Here is a 12,681-nt window from a genome sequence, read left to right as displayed (position 1 = left end):
AAATGCTCAACATCCCTGGCCATAAAAGATATGCAAATCAAAACAATATCATGATTCCCTCATGCCCCAGTAAGATTGTCTAGTATTGATAATTCAAATAACACAAATGCTGGCAGGGATGTGGGGGAAAAGGAGCCCTATTACACTGGTGATGGAAATGTAAACTAGTACAACCACTCTGGAAGATGGTTTGAAGATTCCTCAAAAAACTAAACACAGAACTTTCCTATGGTCCAGCTATACCATACTTGGGCATTTACTTAGACCATTGCAAGTCAGGACATGGTAAAGACATTCGCACATCCATGTTCACTGCTGCACTATTCACAATTGCCAAATTATGGAAACAGCCCAAATGCCCTACAACAAGTATGGTACATATACACAATGGAATTTTGTTCATCCATTTGAATATTATGTCATTTGCAGGGAAATGGATGGACCTAGAACAAATCATGCAAAGTGAGGCAAGCCAAGATCAAAGAGACAAACAGAGCATGTTTTCTTATGTGCAGAAGCTAGATCTAAAATACAACTATGTATGATAACATAAACAGGGCACAATGCATTTACATACAAACAAACTGATTAAAGGACAGTATACTTAGGGAACAAGTCCAAAGGCAAAACATCTCAGAACAACTAAAGTGCTGTTTATCAAAATGAATAACAGGAAACAGAAATACATTTTGAGGGCATGGGCAAAGGGAGGCACAGAAATGGAGGGAGAAAGGGTGAACACTTGCAGTCATATTCAATTTCCATTATGCAAAAATGAACTATGGAACTTAAGGGTAGGGCTAGGAGGGGGGAAAAGAAGGAGAACCTAAAGGAAGGAGTGACATTGACCAAGAAAAATTGTACTCATAACCTGACTAATGGAATTGCAACTCTTCCTTTGTACAACTACTTAATAATAATAAAAAAACAAAAAAAAAGATGTCAGGTGAGCACACATAGGGGAAAGGCAGTCTCTTCAACAAATGGTGAGAAGGGGATATACATATACATAGGAAGAAGAATGAAACTAGATCACTTCTGCTCATCATACATGGAAATCAATGCAGAATAGATCAAAGACCTAAATGAGATTACTACAAGAAAAGAAGCCATACATAATCACCAAATATCAGGAAAATATAAATCAAAACCACAATGAGGGCTGGGAATGTTGCTTAGTGGTAGAGTGCTTGCCTAGCCTGCATGAAGCCCTTGGTTCAATTTCTCAGTATCACATAAACAGAAAAAAAGCCAGAAGTGGTGCTGTGGCTCAAGTAGTAGAGTGTTAGCCTTGAACTGAAGAGCTGAGAGACAGGCCCATAGTTCAAGCCCCATAACTTACCTAAACAATAACAACAACAACAAAAACTGAAAACAGAACTGTATTATGATCTAGCTATCTTACTATTGGCTATATATCCAAAGGATGCAAAATCTAAGACAGCTGCACTCTTATGGTTTGTGCTTGTTGTTGTTATTATTATTATTTTTTGGGTCCGGTGGTGGGGCCTGAACTCTGGGCCTGAGCGCTGTCCCTCAGCTCTTCAGCTCAAGGCTAGTGCTCTACCACTTGAGCCATAGCACCACTTCCAGCTTTTATCTTTTTGCTTATGTGGTGCTGAGGAATCGAACCCAGGGCCTCGAGCATGCAAGGCAAGCGCTCTACCACTGAGCCACCTTCCCAGCCCTATTTATTTATTTTTTGGTCCGGTCGTGGGGCCTGAACTCTAGGCCTGGGTGCTGTCCCTCAGCTCTTCAGCTCAAGGCTAGCACTCTACCACTTGAGCCATAGCACCACTTCCAGCTTTTATCTTTTTGCTTATGTGGTGCTGAGGAATCGAACCCAGGGCCTCGAGCATGCAAGGCAAGCGCTCTACCACTGAGCCACCTTCCCAGCCCTATTTATTTATTTTTTGGTCCGGTCGTGGGGCCTGAACTCTAGGCCTGGGTGCTGTCCCTCAGCTCTTCAGCTCAAGGCTAGCACTCTACCACTTGAGCCACAGCACCACTTCCAGCTTTTTTCTTTTTGCTTATGTGGTGCTGAGGAATCGAACCCAGGGCCTCATACATGCAAGGCAAGCGCTCTACCACTGAGCCACCTTCCCAGCCCCTGGCTTCAAGCTTTCTATTCAGCCCAGGCTAGTGTCACACTCAAGATCCTCCTGCCTCAGCCTCCCGGGTGCTGAGGTTGCAGGTGTGAACTACTCTATCTGGCTTCCCATGTCTCTTTCACTTTTGTTCACAAGAGCTCAGATAAGGAAGGATTTAACCAAGAAGTCCATCAATTAATGAACAGACAAGGAAAATATAGTATATCCCAGGATGTTGGGGCACACTCATAATCTTAGCTACTTAGGAGGGTGAAATTGGGAGAATCATGGTTTTTGGCCAGCCCAGGTAAAAAGTTCAACCAATAGATGAGTATGATGGTATTTCTCTGTCATCCCAGCTACATAGGAGAGGAGGATCTTAGTTACAGGCCAGCCTGAGGGGGAGAGAGAAGAGTCTACAACCTAGAAGCTGGTGTTTTATGCCTATAATCCTAGCTACTCTGGAGGCTGAGATCTGAGGATCCTGGTTACAAGCCAGCATAGGCAGTAAGGTACATGAGACTTACCTCCAATTATCCAGCCAAAAGTCAAAAGTAAAGCTATAGCTCAAATGTTAGAATTTCAGCCTTGAATGAAACTTTTAAAGGATAGGATCCAAGCACTGAGTTCAAGCCCCAATACTGGTGCACACGCAGGCATGAACACACACAAAGCAACCCCCTCATTTGCTTAAAACCATCATGCTTCTTTACCTTTAACAACCTTATTCCTCATTTCTATTCTACTCAGAGCTTCTTCCTAAAACCTCGCCACACTTATCTTGTTTTTTCCCCCCCTGTGGCTATACCCAAGCTAGTTTGTAAGCTCATTGAAGATAGAATAAACATTATAGTATAATTGGGGTTCCTCTAAAGTTCCCAGAATAGTGTCATACACACAACTAGTGACCAAGAAACACTTACCAAACAAGTCATATGTATACATACACAAACATTCCAAGGAAAAATTAATCTCAGGGAAGCTGACAGTACAGCTAGTAAGGGAAGCATGAAGATAAACAGCTTCAAGAATTAGATCTCGGGGCTGGGAAGGTGGCTCAGTGGTAGAGCACTTGCCTTGCATGCTCAAGGCCCTGGGTTCAATTCCTCAGCACCACATAAGAAAAAAGCCGGAAGTGGCGCTGTGGCGCAAGTGGTAGAGTGCTAGCCTTGAGCTGAAGAGCTGAGGGACAGCGCCCAGGCCCAGAGTTCAGGCCCCACGACCGGACCCAAAAAAAAAAAAAAAAAATTAGATCTAGGCCGGGCGCTGGTGGCTCACGCCTGTAATCCTAGCTACTCAGGAGGCTGAGATCTGAGGATCGCGGTTCAAAGCCAGCCCGGGCAGGAGAGACCGTGAGACTCCTATCTCCAATAAACCACCAGGGGCTGGGAAGGTAGCTCAGTGGTAGAGCGCTTGCCTTGCATGCCTGAGGCCCTGGGTTCGATTCCTCAGCACCACATAAGCAAAAAGAAAAAAGCCGGAAGTGGCGCTGTGGCTCAAGTGGTAGAGCGCTAGCCTTGAGCTGAAGAGCTGAGGGACAGCGCCCAGGCCCAGAGTTCAGGCCCCACGACCAGACCCAAAAAAAAAAAAAAAAAAAAAAAAACACCAGAAAACCGGAAGTGGTGCTGTGGCTCAAGTGGTAGAGCGCTAGCCTTGAGCTGAAGAGCTGAGGGACAGCGCCCAGGCCCAGAGTTCAAGCCCCACGACCGACCAAAAAAAAAAAAAAAAGAATTAGATCTAGTACAAAGGCTAGAGATGTGTGTGGATACACACACATATAATTTAAATATATACGGAAAAGCAAATGACATACATTAGAAATAGACACATGTGACATGTATGTATTTTGGTCTGAAGGGATCGCCAGGACCAACAATGCCTCTTGATTTTTTGGCTTTTCTGTTTCTGGGTGTCACAGAAATGGGCTTTCTTTCCAGTGGGGTCTACAGGTTTTCGGGGGGGGGGGGAGGCCTTGAATTCATGGCCCAGGTGCTACCCCTGAGCTTTTGTGTTCAAGGATAATGCTCTACCACTTAAGCTACAGCTCCACTTCTGGCTTCTATGAGGCTAATTGGAGATAAAAATTTCACAGACTTCTCTGCCTGGACTGGCTTCAAAGCACAATCCTTGATCTCAGTCTCCTGAATAGCTAGGATGACAGTCCTAAGCCACTGGTGCTTAATCAAGGGGTCTTCTGTTTTTAAAAAGGGCTGTTAGTTTTAAGTACCAGCATTACTTATTTCCTGATCCAGCACTTAATAACAGATTTTTTAAAAAAGCAAACTCACATCAGAACACAGAGATAATTGACTTGGTTATCATATTGGCTTATATTTTCTTTTGCCATCTAAGGGACAGTTTGCTGCATTATCCACTCATGCTTTAAGTGCCAAGATAAGATATTTGCCATGGAGTTATTTTGGGAAATATCCAGTGCCTTTTGGAGAGCAATGCAATGCCAGGATGTTGTTTGGGCTTCACTTGACCTTAAAAACTGTCAAGGGCAGATGTAGTTGTAGAAGATTTCCACTGATCAGATCACTTTTCCTCTCTGCAGCAGCCTGGCTGACTACCTCCCCCATCCTGAGGCTGCATCTTTGTAGGATTTGCTGAAACCACAACTGCACTTTGGGTCATCCATTGCTGCTTTAACAATAACAAAGCCAAAAGCCTTGATTTTTATTATTTCTAAAACACATCCCCTTAAAAATAAACAATAACAGGATTATGCACCTTTCAGATATTTTAACCGGTTGCAGGGAGGCTCTGACTTTGACAAGCTAACTCAAAAGAAAAAAACAAACAAAACAGAACTCAATATGAGCTAAATTTACTTTTAAATACATTTCCTGCTAAAGACCCCTCTTAGGTTGTGAATAAAATTCAATAATGTGTATTTGTGCCTTGTTCTGAAATTTTTCTTAATATTTCATCACCACAAGAATAATAACCAGGATATTCTTACCTCCAGGTTTTCTTTCCTTATTAATTCAGCATTTTTCCCTCCCTTCGAGGTACGTCTTCTCTATCTCAGAGCTTATTTGGAAGGAAAAGCTAACCTGACCACCCAAGGTGGACCCCTTCTTTGGGAACAGTAGCGAGATAAAAATGTGAAGCCACTGTGTGACTGCATTGCGGTGTGCTCGGAATGAGTAATAGCTTTTCATTCTAACATCATTCTCCACCTCCCAAACTCGGGCCGGTGCCACCTCTGCCTCGCGGTGAGCCGATATTACGACACATCCAGATCAGTTCTGAACGCACCTGGGGCCTAGTCTCCCACGGGGTTTTCACTTTCACAGGAAAGGGGGCACGCGCATCCGACAAAAGTAAAGAGCCTTTCCAGCTAATGGAAGCACAAAGAAACTTCCATTGTTAAAATACGAATTATGCCAACAAGAAAACATTCACATCGCGATCTATGAAAAGAATTCTACCCGCAGCGCCTGGCTTTCGGTCGCAGTGGTGCGCGGTTTTTTGGCGCGTAGCCACGCCCCTTACGTCAGGTTTCCTCCCCCCCCACCCCCCTGGGGCGCGCCCCACCCGGGCCGCCAGAGACCGGCCTTGCCCCTCCCTCTCCACAGAAGCGCAGGGATAGTTCTTGCGTCTGCGCAGTGCGTTATTGCGCGCCCCCGCGGCCGCCGCCCGCCCCTGCCGCGCGCCCGAAAGCTCCTTGTGCGCATGCGCACTTGTGCTCCGTCCCAGTCGCCGTGCTCGGCTCAGTCAGTCAGTCTGCGGGAGTCTGTCCTCGGAGTAGGCACTTGAAGGCGCTACGGAAAGCCAGCGACCCGATTATTCTGTCTTCCCTCCCTCTCTCCCGCCCCACATCTCTCTTCACCCTTCTCCCGCTTTTGCTCGAGCAGCCATGGCGGACTCGTCGGCGGCCACTCAATCCCCGTCAGTCTCCTCGTCGTCCTCCGGGGCCGAGCCGTCCGCGCCCGGCGGCGGCAGCGGGAGCTCGGGAACCTGCCCCACCCTAGGGACCAAGAGCTGCGGCTCCTTCTGTGCGGGTGAGGCGCGTGGGGATCCCCTCCCCCTTTCACCGCGGTGGGAGGGTGAGCGGGTCGGTGGGCCCGGGGTCTGGGCGGGCCGGGGGGGGGACAGCGAGTTTCCCCGGCCGGCCCGGTGGCTTCAGCCCCGGGGCGGGGGTGGGGGGGTGCGGGAAACCGACGTTAGGGAAAAAGTGGGGGTGGGGAAGCGCAAGGCGGTGAGGAAATAACGGGGTGTTAACAAAACAGGTTGGGGGCGGGGAGGTAATGTAGAGAGTGGGCGTTGACGCCGAGCCCCGGCAGGTGGGGGGAACAGCCGCTCGTGGGGAGAGCCGGGTGAAATGGAGAATTTGCTCGACGCCTGGAGACGGGATCGTGTTCGGGGGAGGCTCAGGAGCTGGGGTGATTTAGTAGCTGAGGATTAGCGAGGTTGAGAGGATTGTGACAGGTGGGTCGTGGTGGGGGAGAGAGAGAAAAAAAATGACTCGTCACAATTTTGGGGGGATTGGTGGTGAAAGGGTTGCATTGCAGGTTTGCAAACAGGTATTGACATAACTAGACAGGCCTGATGATCCTTCAAAAAAATGGTTTTTTGTTTGCCTGTGGGGAGGATGAGGAAGTTTAATGGAAGCCTATTACTTTACTATTTTCGGCTAGACTCGGCTTGGGTTTTGGGTGGTTTTTTTTGCGGGGGGTGGGGAGCGGGTAAGGTTTTGAGGTAGAGGAGGCGTGATGAGAATAGCTCAGGAAGGTTTGGGAGGGAGCTGCTGATGGTCCAAGATGGATCCTTGGCTGTATCTGCACCACAGCCGGCTCTTCCTTGGCGCAGCGTGGGGGCTGGGGACACGCATTGCTTATATTGTAGAAGATAATAAAGAGAATCATGCCAAGCCATCCACATGTTTTGATTTCATATTTTCTATGTGCTGGTATTGATATATAACAAAAGAGGGTGTTTACTGCAGAAGCAGGGTGGGGGTGGGAGGGGGAAAGGGGAGAAAAATTCAGACAAAGCCAAAGGCTGGTTGAGCCCCTTTCTTCGATTTCTGAAAAGCTAAGGGGGAAGCTTGGGCCTCCTTTAGTTTCTATTGTATATGCGTCTGCCTGCTGGTGGGAGCTGACTGGCAAGCTCCTTGTGCAGAGCTGCAGTGCAGATGCCTTCTGGAGGAAAAGTATGCACCCCTGGCAGGTGGTGGTTCTTAAAGGAACTGAGCCTTTGAAGGAAAAAAAAAGGGATTTGTCAAAGGAGGGATTTTTAGAGGTTTAAAAATATTTCATTGCCTCCTTTGGCAGAATCTTGGGTTGATCATTGTAAAGAACATAATATTCCTGATCCTACCCTTCAATATATTCTCTACATTTTTGCTTTTCATTTTTTCCAAACAATGGATTGCCACCTGTCTAAGAGCTTCAGTACTCTATTGGATTTTCCAGGGTGGTCATGGCCATTTGTGTAGACATAGTATTAGAGGAAGCTTCTGCAGATGAAGGAATGAGGCAGCAGATTTAGAACCTTCACTCCCTTTAAATCACCAGCATTTCTCCTCCAGATTTTTATATTCTGGACTAAAATCCAACTGAACAGCAGCATCCCTATAACATAATAACTTGGCTTTAATGTTTACTGTCTTTTTAGCCTTTTTATGTGTCTCTTTTGCTCTTTTTGGGGGGAGGGGGAGGTTGGTAGTCAGGCTTGAACTCAGGGCCTTGGCACGGACTGTCCCTGCTCTCTTTTGCTTAAGGCCAGCACTCTGCCACTTTGAGCCACAGCACCACTTCTTGTTCTTGAGTAGTTAATTGGAGATAAGAGGGACTTTTCTGCCAGGGCTGGCTTCGAACCACAATCCTCAGATCTCAGCCTCCTGAGTAGCTAGGTAGGATCATATGCATGAACCACCTGTGCCCAGCTCCTTTTGCTTATTTTTGTTTTTCAATTTTGATTCAGACCTAAGTTTTAGGAATTGGTCTTTTGTGCTCTATCTATGATAGATGTTAAATATTGAAGAGTCTTTTTTTTTTTTTTTTTGTCGGTCGTGGGGCCTGCTATGATAGATGTTAAATATTGAAGAGTCTTTTTTTTTTTTGTCGGTCGTGGGGCCTGAACTCTGGGCCTGGGCACTGTCCCTCAGCTCTTCAGCTCAAGGCTAGTGCTCTACCACTTGAGCCACAGCGCCACTTCCGGCTTTTTTCTTTTTGCTTATGTGGTGCTGAGGAATCGAACCCAGGGCCTTGAGCATGCAAGGCAAGCGCTCTACCACTGAGCCACCTTCCCAGCCCTTTCTTTTTTCTTACGTGGTGCTGAGGAATCAAACCCAGGGCCTCGTGCATCCAAGGCAAGCACTCTACCGCTGAGCCACCTTCCCAGCCCTCTTTTTTTTTTTTTTTTTTTTTTTGGTCAGTCCTGGAGCTTAAACTCAGGGCTTGGGCACTGTCCCTGAGGTTTTTTTTTTTTTGCTCAAGGCTAGCACTCTACACAAGGCAGACTACTTCCAGCCATTTCTGTTTATGTGATACTGAGGAATCAAACCCAGGGCTTCATGTATACTAGGCAAGCACTCTACCACTAAGCCACATTCCCAGCCCCCAAAAAACAATTTTTGTGTGTGTATACCAGTATTGGGTTTGAAGTAGAGTCCTAGGAACTGTCCCTTAGCTTTTTCTCTCAGGACTGGCACTCTACCATTTGAACCACAGCTCTACTTCCAGCTTTTTGGTGGTTAAATTGGAGATGAGAGTCTCATGGACTGTACTGCTAGAGTTGACTTTGAACCGAGATTCTCAGATCTCAGCTTCCTGAGGAGCCAGAATTACAAACATGAGCTATGGGGGTCTGACAATTTGTCTTAATTGACCTATCCAGAAATTAATTTTAGCATGTTAGTTTCAGTGTATAGATAGGAAATGAATGATGGCCCTCTCTGGTCCAGTGTTTTAGGTACTAGTACAAGCTAGCACATAGTATGTATGCTTAGAGACCAAAACTAAAAGGAATCTGACCACCTGCTCAGCATTGACATTGTGCTTTACACATGTCAGATTCTCAGGGGTACTATGATATGGTGATACATGATATCACCTAGATTTCAATCCTAGCCTTGTCTCTTAATAATTGAATGACCTTGTACAAATTCTGAGCCTTCATTTTCTAAGAAAATATTAAAATGGTGATAATTGTTTGAATACAAATTATTAAACATACTTGAAAATCTTTTTTCCATAGAAAATAGTAGTACTAGTAGTATGAAGGAATAAGATACAGATACAATATAGACATTGTCCTTGTATCCTTAAGTCCTGACTTATTAAATAACAATACCTAATTAATAATATTTGCAAGTTAAAAGCTGTTTTCACACAGACACTACATAACAGTTGAATTACAAGCTAGAAAGCACAGTCTTCACAAGAAAATAATTTTTTTTTTTTTGTCGGTCGTGGGGCTTGAACTCTGGGCCTGGGCGCTGTCCCTCAGCTCTTCAGCTCAAGGCGAGCGCTCTACCACTTGAGCTACAGCGCCACTAAGAAAATAATTTTTGGTGATGCTATATATTCAACTCAGTACTTCCCAATTGCTGGGTAAGCACCCTATTACTTGAGCCATGGCTCAAATTCTTTTGCTTTTTGGTTTGCTTTTCAGATGGGGTGTCTTGTTTTTGCCTATGCTAGCCTCAGACCATGATCTTCCTCCCTATGCCTCCCAAATAGCTAAGACTGCTAGCTTTTGCCCAGGTTTTAGCCTGAAACATGTAATCCTTCTATTTCTGCCACCCTAGAATCTGAGACTGCAGGCATGAACCACTGAGCCTGGCCCAAGAAAATTCTTTTTTTTTTTGGTAAGTTGTGGGGCTTGAACTCAGCCTGGACGCCGAACATGAGCTCTTCAGCTCAAGGTGAGCCAGCTCTACCACTTGAGCCACAGAGCCACTTCTGGTTAATTAGAGATAAGACTTTCTTACCTGGGTTGGCTTTCAACTGCAATCCTCAGATCTCACCTCCTGAGTAGCTAGGATTATAGGCCACCAGCTTCCAATAGGCCTGGAATTTGAACTCAGGGCCTGGGCTCTGTCCCTAAGCCTCTCTGTGCTCAAGGCTGGCACTCTACCACTTGAGCCACAGTACCACAGTACCACTTCTGGCTTTTTCCGTTTATGTGGTACTGAGGAATGGAACCCAGGGCTTCATGCATACTAGGCAAGCTCTCTACCACTAAGCTATATTCCCAGCCAATTTTTTTTTAAATTTAAATTTTATTTTATTTTATTTGAGAACATACTGTACAGAGGGGTTACAATTACATTGGCAGGATAATGCATACATTTCTTACCAAGCATTGCAGCCTCCTCCTTTGTTTACCCTTCACCTCCCTTCCCAGCCTCCCCCCTCCCCCCCCACAATTTTTTTTTTTTTTTTTTTTTTTTTTTTTGTTGGTCGTGGGGCTTGAACTCTGGGCCTGGGCTCTGTCCCTCAGCTCTTCAGCTCAAGGCTAGCACTCTACCACTTGAGCCATGACTCCACTTCTGGTTTTCTGGTGGTTATTGGAGATTAAAGTCTCATGGACTTTCCTGCCTGGGCTGGCTTTGAACCTCGATTCTCAGGTCTCAGCCTCCGGAGTAGCTAGGATTATAGACATGAGCCACTAGCGCCCAGCCATTGGTTTCTTTGAGGTAGGATTCTCCTACTTGTGTCTTCCAAGCATTACAGAAATAACTAGTAGGTGCTACAGTGCCCAGCCATTTGTTGAAATGAAGTCTCGCTTTTATACCAGTGCTATCTTCAAATCACTTGTCCTCCATCCCACCTTCCAAATAAAATTAAGATTGCCGGCCTGAGCCATTGTACCTGGCTAATACTGCTTTTTATTAAATTCTGCTGTAGGAGTCTCCTGTGTTTACACCTGCGCATGTTTAAAGCACTTATAAAATGAAGTTTGGTTCAGCACTGATGGTTCAGAACCTCAGGAGGTTGTGAGGATCATGGTTAGAAATCAGCCAGAGCAGACAAATCTTTGAAATTCTGATCTCCAATTAAATAGTAAAAAAGCTATTAGTGGAAGTGTAGCTTGTTTATAGTGCCAGTTTTGAGCAAAAAGCTAATCAAGAACATGAGTCCCTGTATTCAGCCCCAGTACTGTCATGCACATACAAAAAATGAAAAAAATGAAATTTGGTAATGAAAGGGTCTGTTGTATTCTTTTCTTTTTAGATTAGCTTATATTTCTAGAATTTACTTACTGTTTTCCAAGAGGAACTTAAATGGCTCCAAATTAAGTTTGTTTTTTTGTTTTTGTTTTTGTTTTTGTTTTTTGCTTATGTGGTGCTGAGGAATCGAACCCAGGGCCTCAGGCATGCAAGGCAAGTGCTCTACCACTGAGCCACCTTCCCAGCCCCCAAATTAAGTTTTGTAATGTTATTAAATATGCATGTTAATGTGTGTATTTAGCTTATGTTCTGTATTCAGCTTTATTGGATGTTTTTGTTTGGTTTTAGTGCCCATCCTAGGGCTTAACTCAGGGCCTGGGCACTGTCCCTAGAGCTTTTGTGCTAAAGGCTAGAGCTTTACCACTTTGAGCCACAGCAACATTTTTGGCTTTTTGGTAGTTAATTGGAGTTAAGAATCTCACAGACTTAGCCGGGTGCTGGTAGCTCAAGCCTGTAATCCTAGCTACTCAGGAAACTGAGATCTGAGGATCAGTTTCAAATCCAACCCTGGCTAGAAAATCTGTGAGACTCTTATCTCCAGTTAACCACCAAAAAACCAGAAGTGACGCTTTGGCTCAAGTGGTAGGGTGCTAGCCTTGAGCTGAAGAGCTAACTTTTTAGATAAATTGTCAAGTTGAAATTTGCTTATCTAATGAACTCATTCAGAAGTTACCAGAGAACTGATTTATATTTTTTCTGTTCACTTATAATAGTGAATACTAATTCTGGAGTTGTTTTAGATCATAGGATATATTATAGATGTTTTGAAAGAGTGTACATGCTACAGTAAGTTTAGCTATAGTCCCTGTCCCATGATAATGATAGCATCATTGAAGTCTTTACTGGGTATGAGTGAATTACCTAAGTCACTTAACTAGGTTATCATATTGCAACCTCAGGGAAAATTAAAATAATGTATTAGGTTTGTATTTTGATTTTACATTGTGAGAAGGTAAATTATCAGCAGAAGGCCTGTTGTGATACTTAAATTTTTAATTTTGATTATTGGTTCTGGGGCTTGAACTTAGGGCTTGGGCACTGTTCCTGAGCCTCTTTCTGTTCAAGGCTAGCACTCTACCACTTGAGCCACAGCACCACTTCTGGCTTTTTCTGAGTAATTTATTGGAGATAAGAGTCACAGATGTTGAAGCCCAGGCTGGCTTCAAACTTTGATACTTAGATCTCAGCCTCTTGAGTAGCTAGGATTGCATGAGTCACCAGTGCTTGGTTTTAATTCTTTGGTTTTTGTTTTTTTCAATTTCAAAGCAGTATTTGTATTTTTTTTTTTTCAAATCAACTGACTTACTACTTCCTATAAGCACACCTTCATAACCTAACCAGGAGAGCAAGTAAGCTTTTTAACATAGTCCTCATCAACACCTTGCTTTTCAGGATGTATGAACA

General features: G+C 44.7%; 2 protein-coding genes across 3 annotated transcripts in view; one reads left to right on the top strand and one right to left on the bottom strand.

The window, feature by feature from the left end:
* The window catches only part of LOC138814849 (atlastin-3), a 76,041-nt gene extending 70,858 nt beyond the window's left edge, over positions 1-5,183 (bottom strand). The window contains exon 1 of the mRNA XM_070003925.1: positions 5,056-5,183. The gene's annotated coding sequence lies outside the window, so the exon portion shown is untranslated. The remainder of the gene's footprint in view (positions 1-5,055) is intronic.
* Positions 5,184-5,760: 577 nt separating this feature from the next.
* The window catches only part of LOC138814848 (reticulon-3), a 51,972-nt gene continuing 45,051 nt past the window's right edge, over positions 5,761-12,681 (top strand). Inside the window, exon 1 of one of the 2 annotated variants that reach the window (XM_070003920.1) lies at positions 5,761-6,100. In XM_070003920.1, coding sequence (XP_069860021.1) covers positions 5,956-6,100 — 145 coding nt within the window. In that variant the 5' untranslated portion in view covers positions 5,761-5,955. The remainder of the gene's footprint in view (positions 6,101-12,681) is intronic. The other variant, XM_070003921.1, reaches the window with a different exon arrangement.

This window comes from Dipodomys merriami, unplaced genomic scaffold (assembly GCF_024711535.1).
Source record: "Dipodomys merriami isolate MVZ:Mamm:240054 unplaced genomic scaffold, mDipMer1.0.p SCAF_617, whole genome shotgun sequence".
NCBI lineage: Eukaryota > Metazoa > Chordata > Mammalia > Rodentia > Heteromyidae > Dipodomys > Dipodomys merriami.
Note: the sequence above shows the minus strand (reverse complement) of the source record. Positions and strands in the feature narration are given on the sequence as shown.